The 23087-nt window shown below is 46.8% G+C and overlaps 1 protein-coding gene across 1 annotated transcript in view; it reads right to left on the bottom strand.

Annotated features, from left to right (window-relative positions):
• COCH (cochlin) overlaps window positions 1–23087 on the bottom strand; it is a 403713-nt gene that overhangs the window by 208130 nt on the left and 172496 nt on the right. Inside the window, exon 6 of the mRNA XM_069209058.1 lies at window positions 14113–14175. Coding sequence (XP_069065159.1) covers window positions 14113–14175 — 63 coding nt within the window. The remainder of the gene's footprint in view (window positions 1–14112; window positions 14176–23087) is intronic.

Here is a 23087-nt window from a genome sequence, read left to right as displayed (position 1 = left end):
GCTAGCCCAGTGGTCTTAGTCCCCAACCCTCACACCAAAGATGGAAAGAGAGAGATGAGGTTTTGTGTGGACTACAGAGGACTTAATTCTGTCACCAAGACAGATGCCCATCAAACCAAAGGGCAGATGAATTGATTGACAAACTAGGTGCTGCCAGATACTTAAGTACCTTTGACTTGACAGCAGGGTACTGGCAAATAAAAATGGCACCAGGAGGAAAAGAAAAGACAGCATTCTTCACACCTGATGGGCATTATCAGTTTACTGTTATGCCCTTTGGTTTAAAGAATGCCCCTGCCACCTTCCAAAGGTTGGTGAATCAAGTCCTTGCTGGCTTGGAGTCCTTTAATGCAGCTTCTCTTGACAATATTGCTGTCTTTAGCTCCAGCTGGCAGGATCACCTGGTCCACCTGAAGAAGGTTTTGAAGGCCCTGCAAGCAGCAGGCCTCTCTATCAAGGCATCCAAATGTCAGATAGGGCAGGGAACTGTGGTTTACTTGGGACACCTTGTAGGTGGAGGCCAAGTTCAGCCACTCCAACCCAAGATATAGACTATTCTGGACTGGGCAGCTCCAAAAACCCAGACTCAAGTCAGGGCATTCCTTGGCTTGACTGGGTACTACAGGAAGTTTGTGAAGGGATATGGATCAATAGTGACACCCCTCACAGAACTTACCTCCAAGAAAATGCCCAAGAAGGTAAACTGGACTGTAGAATGCCAACAGGCCTTTGACACCCTGAAACAAGCTATGTGCACAGCACCAGTTCTAAAAGCTCCAGATTACTCCAAGCAGTTCATTGTGCAGACTGATGCCTCTGAACATGGGATAGGGGCAGTTTTGTCCCAAACAAATGATGATGGCCTTGACCAGCCTGTTGCTTTCATTAGCAGGAGGTTACTCCCCAGGGAGCAGCATTGGAGTGCCATTGAGAGGGAGGCCTTTGCTGTGGTTTGGTCCCTGAAGAAGCTGAGACCATACCTCTTTGGTACTCACTTTGTAGTTCAAACTGACCACAGACCTCTCAGATGGCTAATGCAAATGAAAGGTGAAAATCCAAAACTGTTGAGGTGGTCCATCTCTCTACAGGGAATGGACTTTATAGTGGAACACAGACCTGGGACTTCCCATGCCAATACAGATGGCCTTTCCAGGTTCTTCCACTTAGAAAATGAAGACTCTCTTGGGAAAGTTTTGTCTCATCCTCTTTCTTTTGGGGGGGGGGGGGAGGAGGGGGAGAGGGGTTGTGTAAGGAAATGCCTCCTTGGCATGGTTACCCCCTGACTTTTTACCTTTGCTGATACCAAGTTATGATTTGAAAGTGTGCTGAGGCTTGCTAACCAGGTCCCAGCACCAATGTTCTTTCCCTAACCTGTACCTTTGTTTCCACAGTTGCCACACCCTGGCATCCAAGTAAGTCCCTTGTAACTGGTACCCCTGGTACCAATGGCCCTGATGCCAGGGAATGTCTCTAAGGGCTGCAGCATGTCTTATGCCACCCTGGAGACCCTTCACTCAGCACAGACACACTGCTTGCCAGCTTGTGTGTGCTGGTGGGGAGAAAACGACTAAGTCGACATGGCACTCCCCTCAGGGTGCCATGCCAACCTCACACTGCCTATGGCATAGATAAGTCACCCCTCTAGCAGGCCTTACAGCCCTAAGGCACGGTGCACTATACCATAGGTGAGGGCATAGGTGCATAAGCACTATGCCCCTACAGTGTCTAAGCAAAACCTTAGACATTGTAAGTGCAGGGTAGCCATAAGAGTATATGGTCTGGGAGTCTGTCATACACGAACTCCACAGCACCATAATGGCTACACTGAAAACTGGGAAGTTTGGTATCAAACTTCTCAGCACAATCAATGCACACTGATGCCAGTGCACATTTCATTTTATTGTGAAATACACCCCAGAGGGCATCTTTGAGATGCCCCCTGAAAACATACCCGACTTCCAGTGTGGGCTGACTAGTTTTGCCAGCCTGCCACACACCAGACATGTTGCTGGCCACATGGGGATAGTGCCTTTGTCACTCTGTGCCAGGCACAAAGCCGGTACTGGTTGGAGGTGCTTCTCACCTCCCCCTGCAGGAACTGTAACACCTGGCGGTGAGCCTCAAAGGCTCACCCCCTTTGTTACAGCGCCACAGGGCATCCCAGCTACTGGAGATGCCCGCCACTCCAGCCACTGCCCCCACTTTTGGCAGCAAGGCTGGAGGAGATAATGAGGAAAGCAAGGAGGAGTCACTCCCCAGTCAGGACAGCCGCTAAGGTGTCCTGAGCTGAGGTGACTCTTACTTTTAGAAATCCTCCATCTTGCAGATGGAGGATTCCCCCAATAGGATTAGGGATGTGCCCCACTCCCCACAGGGAGGAGGCACAAAGATGGTGTAGCCACCCTCAAGGACAGTAGCCATTGGCTACTGCCCTCCCACACCTAAACACACCCCTAAATTGGGTATTTAGGGGCTCCCAGAACCGGAGAAGATAGATTCCTGCAACCTAAAGAAGAAGGACTGCTGACCTGAAGCCCTGCAGTGAAGACGGCGATGACAACTGATTTGGCCCCAGCCCCACCGGCCTGTCTCCCTACTTCGAAGTAAACTTCAACAGCGACGCGTTCCCCAGGGTCCAGTGACCTCTGAAGCCTCAGAGGACTACCTTGCATCTAAAAGGACCAAGAACTCCCGAGGACATCGGCTCTGCTCCAAAGAAGAAACAACTTTGCAACAGAGAAACAACTTTTAAAGGACTGCACGTTTCCCGCCAGAAGCGTGAGACTTTCCACTCTGCACCCAACGCCCCCCTCCCGACCTGCAGAGAAACAACACTACAGGGAGGACTCCCCGGCGACTGCAACCCTGTGAGTAGCCAGAGTTGACCCCCCTGGGCCCCTCCAGCGACGCCTGCAGAGGGAATCCAGAGGCTCCCCCTGACCGCGACTGCCTGCTATTAAGAACCCAACACCTGGTAAAGACCCTGCACCCGCAACCCCCAGGACCTGAAGGATCCGACCTCCAGTGCAGAAGCGACCCCCAGGTGGCCCTCTCCCTTGCCCAGGTGGTGGCTACCCCGAAGAGCCCCCCCCCCTTGCCTGCCTGCTTCGTTGAAGAGACCCCTGAGTCTCCCATTGAACTCCATTGCAAACCCGACGCCTGTTTGCACTCTGCACCCAGCCGCCCCTGTGCCGCTGAGGGTGTACTTTTTGTGCTGACTTGTGTCCTCCCCGGTGCCCTAAAAAAAACCCCTGGTCTGCCCTCCGAAGTCGCGGATACCTACCTGACGGCAGACTAGAACCGGGGCACCCCCTTCTCCATTGAAGCCTATGCGTTTTGGGCACTACTTTGACCTCTGCACCTGACCGGCCCTGAGCTGCTGGTGTGGTAACTTTGGGGTTGCCCTGAACCTCCAACGGTGGGCTACCTTGGACCCAACTTTGAACCCTGTAGGTGGTTTACTTACCTGCAAAACTAACAAATACTTACCTCTCCCAGGAACTGTTGAAAATTGCACTGTGTCTAGTTTTAAAATAGCTATATGTCATTTATGTGAAAACTGTATATGCTATTTTGCTGATTCAAAGTTCCTATGATACCTGAGTGAAGTACCTTTCATTTAAAGTATTGATTGTAAACCTTGAACCTGTGGTTCTTAAAATAAACTAAGAAAATATATTTTTCTATATAAAACCCTATTGGCCTGGAATTGTCTTTAAGTGTGTGGTCCTCATTTACTGCCTGTGTGTGTACAACAAATGTTAAACCCTACCCTCTGATAAGCCTACTGCTGACCACACGACCACAAAATAGAGCATTAGAATTATCTCTTTTTGCCACTATCTTACCTCAAAGGGGAACCCTTGAACTCTGTGCACACTATTTCTTACTTTGAAATAGTACATACAGAGCCAACTTCCTACATCTGCTAATGGAACATTCCACAATAAAGCAGTCGTTGCCGACTTGCCTCTGGTGGAACGTGCCTTTGGTTTACCCTGTAGAGTTTTCTTAGCTAGTTGATAGCAAAATAAAATACAGGAGACTATCCATCTCGATATTGATTGCTTGGAGGTGGCTAAATCGGTACGGACCATACCATAATTAACAAACAGTTGTGAAGTTCTCCTTAGGAGATTATTCTTATCTAGATAACATTTTAACACCCTCTTAACATCTAGAGAATGGAGAGCTCACTCTGCTGGGGTAGAAGGGTTCGGGGAAAAAAAGTGGGTAAGGAAATCAACTGGTTGATGTGAAAGTCGGATATAACCTTGGGCAGAAATTTAGGATGTGTTTGCAGGACTACTTTAGAGGAGTGAAATACTGTGTAAGGCTCGTGGGTACAGAGGGCCTGGATCTCGCTAACCCTTCGTGTTGAAGTGATTGCCACTAGAAAGGCCATCTTCCAAGTTAGGTGTTGGAGAGATCCCTTGTGTATGGGTTTGAATGGATGTTGCATTAGACGTGAAAGGACCACATTAAGTTCCCATGGTGGAGAAGGGCGCCTAACTGGAGGAAAGACCTTCTTTAACCCCTCTAGGAAATCTTTGATAACTGGAATCCTAAAGAAAGAGGTTTGCGAAGGAGTTTTCCTATCAGTAGTCAAAGCTGCCAAATGAACTTTTATTGAAGAAAGTTGCAGGCCAGATCGTGCCAATTGTAACAAGTATGGGAGAATGACATCTTCCTTGCAAGATGGAGGGTCTATCCCCTTAGAGGAACACCAGATGCAGAATCTTTTCCACTTGAAGGAGTATGCTGAACGAGTAGATGGAAGCTTCACCTCCTTTAGGATTTCCATACAATCCTGTGGAAGGTTTAGATGTCCATACTGGACTAACTCAGGAGCCAAGCTGCCAAATTCAAGGAGGAGAGATTGGGATGTCTCATTTGTCCTCCGAACTTCGTCTGGAGGTCCAGTCTGCAGGGTAGCCTGAGATGTGGCCGGAGTGATCGGTGAAGGAGATCCGGGAACCACCACTGTCTCGGCCACTCTGGTGCAATGAGGATCATCGTGGCTGACGTCATCGAGAGTTTGAGGAGGACTGCTGGGATCAGAGGAATTGGTGGAAAGGCGTACAGAAATTTGTTGGACCAGTCTATCCACAGAGCATTCCCCAGTGATTCTGGGTGGTAAAACCTGGCGGCAAAGGCGCACCATTTCCTGTTTTCTTCTGTGGCGAAGAGGTCGATAGAAGGTGTGCCCCACAAACAGAAAATGTCTCGAGTGACGTCTTCGTTGAGCACCCACTCGTGGTTCTCTTCTAGAACTCTGCTGAGGGCATCCGCTTGCATATTCTGAACCCCTGGAAGGTGGGTTGCCACTATGCTCAATTTCCTGGCTAGGAGCCAGTTCCATATTGACTGGGACTCTTGAGACAAGACTCTGGATCTGGTGCCCCCTTGCTTGTTCAGATAGTACATAGTGGTGATATTGTCTGTTTGTACCAGCAAGTTGTCGGTTGTGATTGAGGGGAGAAATGCCTTGAGAGCTAGGTGTACCGCCCGTAGCTCTAGGAGATTGATGTGGTACAATGATTCCTTGCGAGACCATCAACCTTGTATTTGCAGATGATCCATATGAGCTCCCCATCCGAGGAGAGAGGCATCTGTCACAGTAGTCTGCGTTGGAGGCTGTGTACAGAATGGCATCCCCTTTAGGAGATTGGCTGGAGAACACCACCAAGTTAGAGATCTGATTGCATGGGTGGACAGACAAATTTGGTCTTCCCAGTTCCGACAGTTGATTCCATTGGTCCTCCAGGCTTTCCTGAAGCGGTCGCATGTGGAGGCGAGCGTTGGGTGTCAGAAAGATGCAGGAGGCCATGGAGCCGAGAAGTGAGGAGACTGTTCGCACTGTTGGGTGACGCATTGATCGGAGAGCCCAACACTTCCGGAGAATGGATAAGCGTTGTTCCTCCGAAGGACACACTTTTGCCTGCAGTGTGTCTATGGTAGCTCCTAAGTAGTGTAACTTCTGGACAGGAACTGTAGTTGAATTGTGAAAGTTGAAATGAAGGCCTAGCCGATACAGGAGATCGCAGGTCATCTGGAAATGCAGTTTGGCTTCTGCATAAGTGGATGCTTTGATTAACTAGTCGTCCAGATATGGGTATATGAAAATTCGATTTCTCCTGAGATGAGCTGCCACCACCGCCATGCACTTGGAAAAGGTTCTGGGTGCTGACCTGAGACCGAATGGTAGAACAGTTTGTTGGAAGTGATCTTGACCCACCACATACCTCAGGAACTTCTGATGCTCCTTCGCGATGGGGATGTGAAAATACGCATCGTGTAGATCCACTGAGCAAAGCCAGTCTCCTTGCTGAATCTGAGGATATATCTGGTGTAAGGATAGCATCCTGAATTTTTCCTTTCGGACCCATTGGTTGGCAATTTTGAGATCTAGAATGGGTCTGAATTCCCTCTTGTCCTTCTTTGGGATGAGAAAGTATTTGGAGTAAATGCCCTTCCCCCGTTGGTTGAGGGGAACCGATTCCACTGCTCTCTGTTCGAGGAGGATTGAAACGTCCACCTTTAAGAGGTCGAGGTGGCAGTTGAGGGTTTTGGCGGAATGGTCGGAGGCGGTGTGGAAAACCTGAGACAATATCCATTCTGTACAATGTTAAAGACCCAAGCGTCTGTTGTAATTCTTTGCCACTCTACCAGGCAATTGGTAATGCTTCCCCCCACCAGAGTGGTTAACGAAGTTGGGGGGAGGAAATTCTCAGGGTTTTGAAGTTGTAGGTTTTCGGGTACTCTGAATGGGATGATGGGTCGATCGTCCTCTCTGTGCTTTACGCTCAGGCTGATAGGCTCGTTGGTACCGCTGGTGAGATCTTGAGGGGTTTGAACCCTCTGCGTGGTGTAGCGGCGTTGAAAAGGTCGGAAGGACCGATGTTGCTCCTTAGGTTTGTCAAGACTCACTGCTTTTAATGTGTCCACAACAGCCTTCATCCTTGCCATTTCATCTTCTGCATGGGATCCGAATAAAGTGGAGCCTGAAAATGGCAGATTTATAATGCGTTGCTGAGCACTGGGCTTCAATGAAGTAAGCCGCAGCCATGAATGTCTCCTCAGTGTCACACCATGGCAATAAGAATGGGCTGAGAGTAAAGACGTGTCCGCCGCTGCACTGATGATCTGATTGGAGACCATAGCACCCTCCTTGGCTATTTCTAAGAAATCCTCTCTGTGATCTCTCGGGAGATGCTCTGCAAACTGTAATATGGAATCCCACAAGGACCTATCGTACCTGCCCAAAAGGGCTGTTGCGCTTGCAGTCTTCATAGATGATGCAGCCGAACTGCAGACTTTACGGCCAGTTGAATCCAGCCTTTTACTCTCTTTATCCGGGGGAGAGGTGGAAGACGGAGAGGTAGCATGAGCTTTGCGAGCAGCCAATATAACCACTGAATCCGGTGGAGGGTTGGAACGCAAAAACACAGGATCTTGTTCAGGAGGACGATACTTTTTCTGCAGTCTAGATGGTGCAGGTCTTGTTGTAGCCGGCGTGAGGAAGACTTCCATAGCAGGCTCTAAGAGGCCAGGTACTAGAGGTAGTAAAGGTCTGGCGGCTGTACACTGTGTAGTTTCAAATATGACCGACGTAGATGGTGTAGGGGCAACCATCAGAATGTTTAGTTTTGACGCAACTCGGACCAGCACGTCATGGAAGTTGTTAATATCATCAACCGGCGAGGACCCAGGTGGGGGTGAGCCCGATAAGGTGGGGGAGTAGTCTCTGGTAGAAGACCAAGCATCTCTCTCACGACCCCTTGAACTTGATCTATGTCTAGATCTGCGGTGAGATCTTGAACGGGATTAATCATGGCCATGACGTGATCGGTGGCGCGATGTAGAGCGCGGTCTTGCTGGGACACTAATCGGCACTGGAAGTGGTGCAGGTTGCGGTAAATCCTGATCCGTAGGCCACGGTGTCTGTGACTGAGGTGAAGTTGGCAGCGGATCTGGTGGAGGAGAGGCATGAGGAGATGCACGAGTAGAAGGCGACGAGGGAAGCAGCACTACCGAAGTAGATCGCTCTGAGGAAGAATAGATTCTTCTTCACTTGTGTCTCCGACGTTGATGCTCTCCTCGACGTCGATGGGCTTGACGTCAAGGCTGTGTGGGACCTCGACACATGAAGTCTACGTTTACTTCTCAACGTCGATTCCGACGTCGCCGATCTGCTCCTCGACGTCGTGGAGTCTTCGACGTCGTGCGGTACCTTGACGTCAAACGGCAACTCCTATACGACGTCGAGCCGGACTTCGACGCGAGCATGTTGGAGCCGTACCTCCTCTCGACGTCTATCTTCGACGTCGACCGGGACCGATAGCGTTTTCGACCTGAAGAATGCCTCTCAGACCTTCCACGACCACTGGAGGCTGAGGTATGAGCCCGGGTAGAAGACTGACCTTCCCCTCGCTCAGAAGTCCCACTGGTTCCTTGGTGTCTTCTCTCTGCTCTCCCTTGAAGGCGAATCTTCTCTCTGTCACGCAATCTATGCCTGGAAAATGTCTTGCAGATGGTACAGGAGGCAGGTATGTGTGAGAGACGGCAGACAAATGATGCAGACCTCATGAGGGTCTGTTTTGGCCTTTTTTCTGCCACATTTTGGGCATTTGTTGACCAAGGAAGGTATTTTGTGTGTAAAAAAGCCTTAATTCTTGTCAGAATAATTCAAAATCCAAGAGAGAAAGTCAAAAGACGTCGAATGAAGTTTTTTCTATCAAAGTTTTTCTATATTTTTGAAGAGAAAAACCTAAAAAGGTAGAGCTCAATGCTCCAGGGTCCTGTCAGCAGGTGCCGGAAAAAAGAACTCAGGTAACTGCCGCTCTCTAGGCATGATGGGATACTGGAGGACTGGCTGTTCTTAAAGGCATAGTCTCCTTTTTTTTCATTATTAATGGCAGCCTATGGGCTACACTGCTCTGCACTCCTTCATAGGAGTTTTCTGATATAAAAAAGATTTGTGAAGGAATTTGGTCAAAGCCTGGATCTCGCTGACCCGTCTAGAAGACATACGGCTAGCAAAAGAGCTACTTTCCACAATAAGTGCTTTAAATCCGCCCTGTGTATCGGTTCGAGTGGGTGTTTCAAAAGCTGAGAGAGAACAGTGTTGAGTTGCCAAGCCGGTAGAGGAGGCCTTTCTGGTGGAAAAACTCAAAAGAGCCATTTGAGGAATTGTTTGACCAGTCTAGAAGACCAAAGAGATGGCGATGTCGGCGAACATCAATGTTGGCGAGGCCAAAACCGAGTTATCAGGTTGAGCCTGCAATGCTCTCTTTTGATCTTTGCAAGTACTCTTGAGATCAGGTGAATGGGTGGAAAAGCGTAGGCAAATATTCTGCACTATGCCATCGACAATGCATTCCCCCAAGAGCCCGGATGGTGATCCGAACTTGCATAAAAGTGGCATTTGGTGTTCTGTGGAGTTGCAAAGAGATCCAGTTTGGGTTTTACCCACATCCTGAAAACTTGGTCGAGCACCTCCTGGTTCAACTCCCATTTGTGGCAGGAGGACGTCATCCTGCTGAGAGTGTCTGCCATCTTGTTCTGCCTTCCTGGCAGATGTTCCGCTCGTAGACTGATGCCATTCCGAATGCCCATTTCCAAATAGTCTGAGATGCTCGAGATAGGAGAACAGATTTCGTTCCCCCTTGCTTGTTTAAATAATGCATTGTTGCAGTATTGTCTGTTCTTATGAGAACCGCTGAGTGTCTTATTCTTGGAAGGAAAGCCTGCATGGCCAGGAAAACCACTCTCAACTCCAGGAAATTGATGTGATATTTCTGGAAAGAGTTGCTCCACCTTACGCTGATCTGAAGGTCTTGAAGATACGCTCCCCATCCCTCTAGGGAGGCATCCGTGGTAATGACCAGCGGAGGACAAGGAGGTAGAAAAGGAAGACCGACTGCAATGTTTTTCTGGGTCTCTCCACCAGTTGAGCGCTTGGATCATTCGAGGAGTCACTGTGATTAAGTTGTTGAATGAACCCTCTTTCTGTATGCATTGAAAATCTAGTTCCTCCTGGAGGGGACGCATTCTCACTCAACAAAAAGGGACTAACTGTATGCGAGAAGACATCATCCCCAGAAGCGACTTGTAGGTGCCCACTGAAAGATACCTTTTTCTTTGTATTCTCACTTGTCTCTTCACCGAAGGAAAAGCCTTGTCTCTGATGGTGTCAGTTTTTGCCCCTAAAAAGGTTGTCACTCTTGTTGGCAATATGTTTGACTTGTTCCGATTCAGAATGAGGCCCAGCTCGTCAAATAATGCCATGGAAACCCTTGTTTGTTATGAGCTTCCTGATACGACCGTGCTTTTATTAGCCAATCGTCTAAGTAGGGAAACATTTGCAATTTTTTCTTTCTTAGAAAAGCTGCTACCGGAGCTAAGAACTTTGTAAAGATTCTGTGGGCGGACTTCAGTCCAAATGGAAGAACCCTGAATTGGAAATGGCTGCCGGCTACTGTGAAACGCAGATATTTTCAGTGGGCAGGTGAAACCGGAATATGAAAGTAGGCGTCCTGTAGATCCAGGGACGTCATATAATCTTTATGATTCATGCGGAGAAGAATTTCTTGCAATGTGACCATGTGAAAGGTTTGACGTTTGAGGTATTTGTTTAAGTCCCTGAGATCGAGAATGGGACGCTAAGACTCCTAGTTTTGCGCACCAGAAAGAAACGGGAGTAAAAAACCTCTGCCTTTTTCTGAAGAAGGAAGTCTCTCTATCGCTCCTTGTAGGAAGTTGCCACTGTATAGTTGCCACTATCTCAAAGGAAGAGATAGTGTGCACAGAGTCCAAGGGTTCCCCTTAGAGGTTGATAGTGGCACAATTAGATAATACTAATGCTCTATTTTGTGGTAGTGTGGTTGAGCAGTAGGCTTATCAGAGGGTAGTGTTAAGCACTTGTTGTACACACACAGGCAATAAATGAGGAACACACACTCAAAGACTTAACTCCAGGCCAATAGGTTTTTAAATAGAAAAATATATTTTCGTAATTTTTTTTTAGAACCACAAGATTCAAAATTTGAGGTAAGTACATAAAATGCAAGGTACTTCACACAGGAAAGTATAGAACTTTGATTTAAAACAGTAGTACACACAGTTTTGGTTAAAATGGCAATAAGCTATTTTAAAAGTGGACACTGCAAAAATCAACAGTTCCTGGGGAGGCAAGTTTGGTTAGTTTTTGCGGGTAAGTAAAGCACTTACACAGTCAGTCTTCCTGGGCATAGGCAGCCCACTGTTGGGGGTTCAAGGCAACCCCAAAGCCACAGCACCAGCAACACAGGGCCGTTCAGGTGCAGAGGTCAAAGGAGGGCCCAAAACACATAGGCGCCTATGGAGAACAGGGGTGCTCCGGTTCCAGTCTGCTGGCAGGTAAGTACCTGCATCCTCGGGAGCAGACCAGGGATTTTTTTGTAGAGCAGTGGGGGGGGGGGGGGGGGGGGGGGGGGGGAGAAACACACAAGCTCACAAAACACCCCCTCAGCGGCACAGGGGTGGATGGGTGCAGTGTGCAAAGTAGGTATCGGGTTTGCTACAGAATGCAATGGAGGGACCCGGGGGTCACTCTGGCGATGCAGGCAGGGTACGGGGGAGCTTCTCGGGCCAGCCACCGACTGGGCTAGGAAGAGGGCCGCCTGCTGGTCACTCCTGCACTGGTAGGTGGTTCCTCCCGGTCCTGGGGGCTGCGGATGCAGTGCTTGGTCCAGGCGTCTGGTTCCTTTGTTACCAGGCAGTCGCGGTCAGGGTGAGCTTCTGGATCCTCTATGTAGATGTCGCCGGGGTGGGGGTGGAGGGAGGCAGGAGGTGGGGGTTGCAGAGAGGTCGACTCAGGGTGTCCACGTTGTTGGAGTCGCCTGGGAGTCCTCTCTGTGGTGTTGGTTGTCCTGGACTCGAGCCGGGGGCGTTGGATGCAGTGTCAAGACACACTTCTGACGGGAAGTGAGAGTCTATTTAAAGTTGTTTCAAAGTTGCAAAGTTGTTGCAGTTTCTGAACAGTGCTGCTGTTCTCGGTAGGTTCTTGGTCCTTTAGGTGCAGGGCAGTCCTCTGAGTCCTCAGAGGTCGCTGGTCCCACGGGCTGCATCGCTGTGCAGGTTCTTTGAGTCTGGAGACAGGCCAGTAGGACTAGGACCAAGTCAGTTGTCGTCTACGTCGTCTCTGCGGGGCTTTCAGGTCAGCAGTCCTTTCTTCAGGTTGCAGGAATCTGATTTCCTGGGTTCAGGGTCACCCCTAAATACTAAATTTAGGGGGGTGTTTAGGTCAGGGGACAGTAGCCATTGGCTACTCTCCTTGAGGGTGGCTACACCCTCCTTGTGCCTCCTCCCAGAGTGGAGGGGGGCACATCCCTATTCCTATTGGGCGAATCCTCTAAAACCAAGATGGAGGAGTTCTAAAGGCAGGGGTCACCTCAGCTCAGGGTATCTTAGGGGCTGTCCTGACTGGTAGGTGACTCCTACTTGTTTTTCTCATTATCTCCTCCGGACTTGCCGCCAAAAGTGGGGGCTGTGTCTGGAGGGGTCGGCATCTCCACTAGCTGGGATGCCCTGGGGTGCTGTAACAGGCAGAAGCCTTTGAGGCTCACCTCCAGGTGTTACAGTTCCTGCAGGGGGAGGTGAGAAGCACCTCCACCCAGATGCAGACTTTGTTCCTGGCCACAGAATGACAAAGGCACTCACCCCGTGTGGCCAGAAACTCGTCTGGTTGTGGCAGGCTGGCAGAAACTGGTTACCCTAGCACTAGGGGTCGGACTGGCATGCAGGGGGCATCTCTAAGATGCCCTCTGTTTGCATTTAGCAATAAATCTCACACTGGCATCAGTGTGGGTTTATTGTGCTGAGACGTTTGATACCAAACTTCCCAGTTCTCCGTGAAGCCATTACGGTGCTGTTGAGTTCGTAATGACAGACTCCCGGACCATATACTCAATATGGCTACACTGCACTTACAGTGTCTAAGAATGGACTCAGACACTGTAGGGGCATAGTGCTCATGCAGCTATGCCCTCACCTGTGGTATAGTGCACCCTGCTTTAAGGCTGTAAGGCTTGCTAGAGAGCTGACTTACCCATGCCACAGTCAGTGGATTGTGGGAAGGGCACCCTGAGAGGGGTGCCATGTCGACTTTGTCTTTTTCTCCTCTCCCGCATACACAAGCTGCAAGGCAGTGTGCATGTGCTGAGTGAGGGGTCCCCTAGAGTGGCATAATACATGCTGCAGCCCTTAGAGACCTTCCCTGGTCACAGGGACCTTGGTACCATGGGTAACCTTTACAAGGGACTTAACTGTGTGCCAGGACTATGCTAATTGTGGAAACAAAAGTACAGTTTTAGGGAGAGAACACTGGTGCTGGGGCCTGGTTAGTAGGGTCCCAGCACACTTTCAATCAAAGTTGGCATCAACATAAGGCAAAAAGCGGTGGGGGCAGGGGGGTATGGGGGGGTTCAACCATGCTAATAGTGGCACTTTCCTACACATGTTCAAATAAATATTTTTTATATAAGAAAGAAGTGTTTTTCTCAGAATGAATAAAGCAGAGTAGTCTCAGTTTTTTTTTTTCTGTGAAGATGCTGCAAACTTTGCACTAATTGAGTTTATATACAAGATGCAAACAAAAAGGACATTCAAGACCACCAATGGAAGATGTTTTTCAGCCCACAGGTGACACATAGGCTCAGCAGCGTTCAACAGACTTTATTTCCCCTAGAAAATAAATAACTCACTTTTCCCAAATGAAAGACCAGAGATCTCAAGGAATGCCCTCCCACAACAGCAGTAGGAATCTGAGCTATAGTAGCCTCTTGGGGAAGGGGATTTCAGAAAACACTTACCGAGTGGATGAAGTTACCCGACTCCTCCACAAGGCTAAGTGTTTTCTGAACTCCCCTTCCCCAAGAGACGCATGTATTTCGGTTCTAATACTATAGGGTCATAGTGGAAAATAGTTCTTTGTGAATGCAACAGACACATACACAACAAACCAACGAAAAGTCTTTTTAAGTAAAGGGTTCTCATTGGAAAAGAACATGGTGCCACCATCACTCACACATGCAAGTGGCATTAGTTATTCATGGTGAAATGAAGTCTTACCTGTACTTGGGATAGCTGTTGCCCTTGGCTTTCCAGACACTTCAAGAACACTGCTTTTAATCTCTATTGAGTAATATGAAAGAAGCAAAATATAAGGACACCATAATGTAAACATAGAAATATGGTATTAATAATTCTTAAACCATCTGTTTTTATTCACTTAACCGTACACAACATTATGTAATTGTTACCACTTTAGCTCTTTTTGTCATCACATCATTAATTTGTGTGTGCCAACTCTAGGACCAGGGAACACATTTAAAACTACTTATTTCCCTGTTTATATGACGGCCAGCTATTAACTGCATGTACATCACAAAGAAATGTACCTGAACCTGAAAACAGACCAATTATAGTCAAGAAAGGAATTGCAAGGGTCAGGCCCAAAGAGGGTTATAAGGATAAAGAGTAAAAAAGGTAGATCGAAATTTCCCAAAACATTGTCATTCCCACAGGCACACAGAAACCGTGAGAAAGAAAATACAAATAGACCTGGCATTTCCAAAGAGTAGCTTGTGAGCTACCAGTAGCTCCCCAGCGCCTTGTAAGTAAGTAGCTCTTCTGTGTGCAGCTCAGCCTATAACAAGAGAAGCTTTTGCTTGGTTAGAATATTTGTATGCCAAAATTAAGCATTGTATACTCAAGATGTAAATGTGTGTATTTTCAGAACTCATAAGCTGGTGCTTGGATAAAAATGTTTGAATTTTCAAAATGTATTTAAAGCTAGTATTTGAGTTGATTTATTACTCCCATGGGATGCAGCTATGGCTTTTATGTATTACCCATGTAGAGGGGACTACTGCTGGCAATCCTTTCTAATGCAATGGATGTGATTATCGCTGACGGTGCTGTGTGGGGTGGAGAGAACTATTTTGACAAATATTAGTAGGTAGGGGTGATTTTCACTGAGCATTTGTAGCACTTGTTGCAGAAAAGTTTGGTGACTCCTGAACGAGATCATGAAAAAATGTAATTAATCAGCAAATATCAATCACTGCTGTAACTTCGCTACTTAGTTTTGAACCCTTTCAGTTACATAAGAAATGAGTTACTTACCTGTAACTGCGGTTATCCAGTATTTGTATCTTTCATAGATTCACATGCTTAAATCTTCCTTGTCGAATTGGGAGTCCCCTGGTATCCTATAAAGCAGTAAACAATAATAACCCTGGAGTCTACAATGCAAATAGGCCTGAATTTTGCTAGCCTATCCATGTCATTTTTTTTTACAAGGACCAAACTTGAACCATAACCAATCAGGCGATAGCACCCTTTAGAACACTCCCAAAAGAAGCTCCCTTCCTCAGATTTTCCGCATTAGAGTAAATTATGACACTTTTATCTGAGTCAGTAAAAGGGAGCCTCTAAGGGGAGGTCGGGTTGCATGTGAATCTATGAAAGACACCTGTAACTGCGGTTATCCAGTATCCTGCAATATGTCTAACCAATGGCAATTGCTCAGGTTAGCATTCTAACCCATCGTTCTTTTGCCCACCATGCCACCATGGTTTGGACCCAGCCATATCCAAATGAGTCTTGACCCTGCTCCAGCCCGAACTGCCAGGTCAGGTCCACCCTGAACCAAAGAATGTTTTTTCCCTGATTGAGACTAGTCAGATGTAGCTTGGTTCCAGTGCCACAGTGAGCAAGGTACCCATATCCATATCTGGGCATATCCATGGGTACTTGGGATGTTACATCAAACACAGCATAAATGCTTGTAGTCTGTTTAACCACTGGCAATCACCTTGGTAGCAATCCTACCCATTGTTCTTCTGCACACCATGCCATCTCAGTCTGGAACCAGCCATATGCAAATCTTTACCCAGCTCCAAGTTCAGAGATAAGCTGGCTTAGCAGTTATGGATGGACTGTTTCTATTGGAGCAGAACCAAGACTGATTTGCATATGGCGGGGTCTAATCTGAGGAAGAAGGGTGAGCAAAAGAACAATGGCTTGGACTGCAACCCAAGTTAGATAAATAGCAAACATTTACCCCATTACCTTGTGTGCTTCGTGATATTCCTGTTGGACCTCTCAGGGGATTGACGCTGAGTTAATAACCTCTGACTGTGGCTTACTAGAAAAACCCAGGTTTTAACAGCCTTCGTGGCCAGAGTTAAGAGGGACTCCTTCCAGTACCCACAATGCATCCGGGAGCACAGAAGATTGTGCCTTCCAGAAGACCCAGAGAAGGAAAAAGCCCCTGGGCAAAATACCTCCAACATATCAGGGAAGGCCACCAGGCAGAATGCAACCAAGAGACAGACCCAACGAAGTCTGATAAAGACTGGATAGGTAGTAAGAAGTACTTCAAGAACCACTCCACTAGAGAAGCTGGGAAACACAGGAGCAAAGAAACACATCCCACAGAATGAATAACTGGTGCCGCGCAGGAAGCAGAAGGAAAAATTGCCTTTTATACTGTAGAACAATAAGTACTTCACATGAAGATTATAAGGCATCATAATAGGCTGGGAACCAATACAAACAGTATAGGGAGCAGTCATCTTGTATTGAGCTGCCTATAGCCCAGGAATCCTCACTAGAGGATTCTGGGAAGCAAAAGAGAAGGGAAAACATGGAGAAGGTGACGCACAGGAGGTGGTACCGGCGGGCCAGCCGCAGAAAGGTAAGTTTACAGCTGAGGGTATGTGAAGGCTTGCAGGCTTGGCCACCCAATCTGGCAGCATTCTGTCTCCCTGAACTAATCTTGTGGGACTGATTGTTATCAGGAGACGCTTCCTACACAATGTTGCTCAGTGGGTTGTGTCTGGTTTGCATTCCAACTGAATTTTTGATTCATATTGGTGCACTGAACTAAGTCCTGTTTCAGACATCTTGTGATGTGGATCATATCACCCACGTGCTGTGAACTTTTTAATTGACTGTCCAACTCTTGCTAGAAAGACCTCAATTAAAGCCTACAAAAGTGGAGAAGACCAATGCAGGGTGGAATCAGGATGAACAGAGAGTTGTACTGCCTGACCTTGACCGACTGCGTGACAGAGAAGATCTTTGCCATGGATTGAAGCTTCATCAGTCAAAGCTGAAAGCCGAAGGAAAAGCCTTCACAACCCTGTGTTCAGTATCACTCCCAAGAACCAAAGCTTTGCCTGTGGCTCCCTAGAGGGCTTTTTGAAATTCAGTGTCAGACCTAGTCTATGAAACAGAGAGATACAGGCAACCAAAGAAGTATTTGTCTCTTACCATAATAGCACCTTGACGAGCCAGTGATCCACACATAGCTATATTTGAAGACCTTTCATCAGAGGAGGGCAGAAACCATTGCTAGGCACTTGGTAAATATTGGTGGTGCTGATTTTAAGTCATATGGCAGTGCCTTGCTTTGGCAGTGCTCCGGCCACAACTGAAAAAAGAGATATTTCCTGTACTGTCGGTGTACAGTGATAGAGAAATAAGCATCCTGAAGATTCAGGGATGTCAGATAATCATTCTTCTGGTGCATCTGGAGGCAGTCACGGAGCACTACCAGGTCCAGAATAGGTCTCCAATGTCTTGTCTTCTTCATAAAAAAGAATGTGGAATAAAATCCCCATTTTCTCTACGATTACAGGACTATATCACTTTTTGAGAAGGAGAATTTCCTGTTGCAGCTCCCTTAAATGAAGACAATATTCCTTCCTGAATTAGTACATAAGTGGTTTCTGTAAAAGCTCCAACAGTGCAAGTGTGCAGTGCAGGTATGCAATCGGCTGCACCTACCAGTCCGATGTTATGGATTCCCATGCAGGGACAAAAAAGGAAATTCTCTCCCTTATCAGTTGAGAGGGGACTACTACGGGGGCAGCTGGGAGGAGTCAAACTAATTTTTGGTGTCCTGGGATCACATTTGTGAGGCGCTCCTGCAGAAGCTCTGACATATCCTTGTCTTTGGTTTCTGTTGAGTTCACATCCCTAGTCATGGGTGATAATATAGCCTGCTTTGACCTCTGGACTGATTGAAGTCTTCCTCTAATGCCTGGGATCTCCGTGAGCCCCAAAAAGCTGTTATGCCAGTACAGAGATACTGAGGGGAGCCCAGAAATTCTGTGTATTCATATTGGTTTTAATATGTTGCAAAGCCTCATCCTCATGCTTTCCAATCAGGATGATTCCATCAAGCATACCAAGGCCCATATTTATATTTTTTTGCGCCGCTTTATGACGCAAAAACAGCGCAAACTTACAAATGAAAATGTCACTTACCCAGTGTACATCTGTTCGTGGCATCAGTCGCTGGAGATTCATATGTTCTGCATAGCTCGCCATCTGGTGTTGGGTCGGAGTGTTACAAGTTGTTTTTCTTCGAAGAAGTCTTTCGAGTCACGGGACCGAGTGACTCCTCCTTTTGTCTCCATTGCGCATGGGCGTCGACTCCATCTTCGATTGTTTTCCCCGCAGAGGGTGAGGTAGGAGTTGTGTTGTAGTAATAGTGCCCATGCAATGGAGTGACTAAGTATGTACCTATTTAAGGCTAAAATAATATATATACAAATATACAAAGTTGAAGCTAACTTCCGAATTGCTACAGGCTCCCGGGGAGGTGGGTGGGCACATGTGAATCTCCAGCGACTGATGCCACGAACAGATGTACACTGGGTAAGTGACATTTTCAGTTCGATGGCATCTGTCGCTGTAGATACACATGTTCTGCATAGACTAGTAAGCAGTTATCTCCACAAAAGCGGTGGTTCAGCCTGTAGGAATGGAAGTGGTTTGAAATAACGTTCTTAACACGGCTTGACCTACTGTGGCTTGCTGTGCGGATAGCACGTCTACACAGTAGTGCTTGGTGAACGTGTGTGGCGTAGACCATGTGGCTGCCTTACATATTTCTTGCATTGGGATGTTTCCTAGAAAGGCCATGGTAGCACCTTTTTTTCTGGTTGAGTGTGCCCTTGGTGTAATGGGCAGTTGTCGTTTTGCTTTAAGGTAGCAGATTTGGATGCATTTAACTATCCATCTGGCTATACCTTGTTTTGATATTGGGTTTCCTGCATGAGGTTTTTGGAATGCAATAAATAGTTGTTTAGTCTTTCTGATGTTTTTCGTTCTGTCAATGTAGTACATTAATGCTCTTTTGACATCTAATGTATGTAGTGCCCTCTCAGCTACGGAATCTGGCTGTGGGAAGAACACTGGTAGTTCCACTGTTTGATTTAGGTGGAACGGTGAAATAACCTTTGGTAAAAATTTAGGATTAGTCCTTAGGACGACTTTATTTTTGTGTAGTTGTATAAAAGGTTCTTGTATTGTAAACGCCTGAATTTCGCTTACTCTTCTTAGAGATGTAATGGCGATGAGAAATGCAACCTTCCAGGTGAGGAACTGTATTTCGCAAGAGTGCATGGGTTCAAAAGGTGGACCCATGAGTCTTGTTAAGACAACATTTAAGTTCCATGAAGGAACAGGTGGTGTTCTTGGTGGTATAATTCTTTTAAGCCCTTCCATGAATGCTTTAATGACTGGTATCCTATATAGGGAAGTTGAATAGGTAGTCTGCAGGTATGCAGATATTGCCGCAAGGTGTATTTTAATGGAAGAGAAGGCTAGGCTAGATTTCTGTAAGTGAAGCAAGTAACCCACTACATCCTTTGGAGTTGCGTGTATAGGTTGGATCTGATTATGATGGCAGTAACAGACAAACCTCTTCCATTTACCTGCATAGCAGTGCCTAGTGGACGGCCTTCTGGCTTGCTTTATGACTTCCATACATTCTTGGGTAAGTTGTAAGTGTCCGAATTCTAGGATTTCAGGAGCCAGATTGCTAGATTCAGCGATGCTGGATCTGGATGTCTGATCTGTCGGTTGTGTTGTGTTAACAGATCCGGCCTGTTGGGCAATTTGATGTGGGGTACTACTGATAGGTCTAGCAGTGTTGTGTACCAGGGTTGCCTTGCCCAAGTTGGTGCTATTAATATGAGTTTGAGTTTGTTTTGACTGAGTTTGTTTACCAGGTAAGGAAGGAGAGGGAGAGGAGGAAAAGCGTAGGCAAATATCCCTGACCAGTTCATCCATAGGGCATTGCCTTGGGACTGCCTGTGTGGGTATCTGGATGCGAAGTTTTGGCATTTTGCGTTCTCTCTTGTTGCAAACAAGTCTATTTGAGGTGTTCCCCAGAGTCTGAAGTAAGTGTTTAGAACTTGGGGGTGAATTTCCCATTCGTGGACTTGTTGGTGATCGAGAGAGATTGTCTGCAAGTTGATTCTGGATCCCTGGAATAAACTGCGCTATTAGGCGAATGTGGTTGTGAATTGCCCATCGCCATATTTTCTGTGCTAGAAGACTCAACTGCGTTGAGTGTGTCCCCCCTGTTTGTTTAGATAATACATAGTTGTCATGTTGTCTGTTTTGACAAGAATGTATTTGTGAGTTATAATTGGTTGGAAAGCCCGCAATGCGTGAAAAACTGCTAGCATTTCTAGGTGATTTATATGCAGTTTTGTTTGATGTACGTTCCATTGTCCTTGCATGCTGTGTTGATCGAGGTGTGCTCCCCACCCTGTCATGGAAGCATCTGTTGTTATTACGTATTGTGGCACTGGGTCTTGGAATGGCCGCCCTTTGTTTAAATTTATACTGTTCCACCATAGAAGCGAGAGGTAAGTTTGGCGGTCTATCAACACCAGATCTAGAAGGTGACCCTGTGCTTGTGACCATTGTGATGCTAGGCACTGTTGTAGGGGCCTCATGTGTAGCCTTGCGTTCGGGACAATGGCTATGCATGAAGACATCATGCCTAGGAGTTGTAATATCATCTTTGCTTGTATTGTTTGTGTTGGATACATGCGTTGTATGATCTTGTTGAAATTTTGAATTCTTTGTGGACTTGGAGTGGCTACTCCTTTTGTTGTGTCTATTATGGCTCCCAGGTATTGTTGTACTTTGCACGGCAAAATGTTGGATTTTGCAAAGTTGACGGTGAAACCTAGTTTGTAGAGGGTTTGTATGATTTGATTTGTGTGTTGTAAGCACTTTGTTAGTGAATTGGTTTTGATTATCCAATCGTCTAGATACGGGAATACATGTATTTGCTGCCTTCTGATGTGTGCAGCCACTACTGCTAGACATTTTGTAAAGACTCTTGGTGCGGTTGTTAAACCAAAAGGCAATACTTTGAATTGGTAATGTATTCCTTTGAATACGAACCGTAGCTATTTTCTGTGAGATGGATGTATTGGTATATGGAAATACGCGTCTTTGAGGTCTAAGGTTGTCATGTAGTCCTGTAGTTTTAGCAATGGTAACACCTCTTGTAGCGTGACCATGTGAAAGTGGTCTGATTTGATGTAGGTGTTTAGTATTCTGAGGTCTAGGATTGGTCTCAGTGTTTTGTCCTTTCTTGGTATTAAGAAGTACAGTGAATAGACTCCTGTGTTTGTGTGATTGGTACTAATTCGATTGCATTCTTTTGCAATAGTGCTTGAACTTCTATTTCCAGAACGTCGGAATGTTGTTTTGACAATTTCTGTGCTTTTGGTGGTATGTTTGGAGGGAAGGATAAGTTACTTACCTGTAAATCCTAGTTCTCTTCCAGGGGTATCCTCATCAAAGTCATAAACATTGAATATTCCCGCCCTTGTGCGGGGACCCCGGAGCATATATATATAAAATACATACATATTATCATGTGTAAAACAGCAATGCAGGCTATAATCATAAATAGGCTAAAATGCTTTATTTCTATGCAAGTTATTATTTTTTTTTTTTTTTTCTTTCATATTATAAAATCACAATAGATCATAAATATCTACCTAAGCCCCAGAAACTGGACTTAGGGAAGTAAACAGCAGTAAATAGAGAAAAATAGAAAAAACCACATTGAAAAACAATGAAGCATTCTTAGCCAATAGGCTGCATGCAGGTTAACACAGGAGAACCATAAAAACTTTGGCACCGTGCCTTTAAGACCCTGAGCACCTCCAGTATCCCACCATGCCTCAGGGGTGAAGAGAAGGTGACAGTTGGTTCACAGTTAGGTCAGTACTTTTTTACGGTGACAATTTGTGTAACTGATCAGAAAGATAATCTGTCCTGCACTTCTAGGAGACTTGAGTCCGGGGAGGAGGGTGGGTTGTTTATGACTTTGATGAGGATACCCCTGGAAGAGAACTAGGATTTACAGGTAAGTAACTTATCCTTCTCTTCCAGGGGATCCTCATCAATAGTCATAAACATTGAATAGATTAGCAAGCCCATCCCTAGACTCTGCGGACTGTCTGAAAGAAGTGCAGGAAAGAATACATATTCATGCAAATAGATTTCTAAGAGAGGCCTGCCCCACCTGGGCATCCGCTCTTGCATCCGAGTCTAAACAGTAATGCTTAGTAAAGGTATGCACAGACTTCCATGTAGCAGCCTTACAAATCTCGGAAATTGGTACATTGTTAAGGAGGGCAGCAGTAGCCGCTTTTCCCCTTGTGGAATGCGCTTTTGGCCTAGCCAGTAATTGTTTATTAGCCAGCTGGTAAGTGTTAACAATACACGACACAATCCATCTTGATATCGTTCGTTTAGACGCTGCCTCTCCTGTTCTTAAATGACCATAATTCAGAAACAAATGGTTAGAATGTCTAATCGGTTTTGTTTTGTCCAAATAGAATTTCAGCACTCTTTTCAAGTCTAAAGAATGCAATGCTTTCTCAGCCGGAGTCTCCGGATTGGGAAAGAAAGTCGGTAAAGATATAGGCCCTCATTCTAACCCCGGTGGTCTCAGACCGCCGGGGCCAGGGTCGGCGGGAGCACCGCCGACAGACCGGCGGTGCCCCGCAGGGCATTCTGACCGCGGCGGTTTGGCCGCGGTCAGAAAGGGTAAACCGGCGGTCTCCCGCCGGTTTACCGCTGCCCTTGGAATCCCCCATGGCGGCGCAGCTTGCTGCGCCGCCATGGGGGATTCTGACACCCCCTACCGCCATCCTGTTCCTGGCGGTTCGCCCGCCAGGAACAGGATGGCGGTAGGGGGTGCCGCGGGG

The sequence above is a fragment of the Pleurodeles waltl genome, chromosome 9 (genome assembly GCF_031143425.1).
Source record: "Pleurodeles waltl isolate 20211129_DDA chromosome 9, aPleWal1.hap1.20221129, whole genome shotgun sequence".
Taxonomy (NCBI): Eukaryota; Metazoa; Chordata; class Amphibia; order Caudata; family Salamandridae; genus Pleurodeles; species Pleurodeles waltl.
The sequence above is the reverse complement of the archived record's forward strand: the minus strand, read 5'-3'. Positions and strand labels throughout refer to the sequence as shown.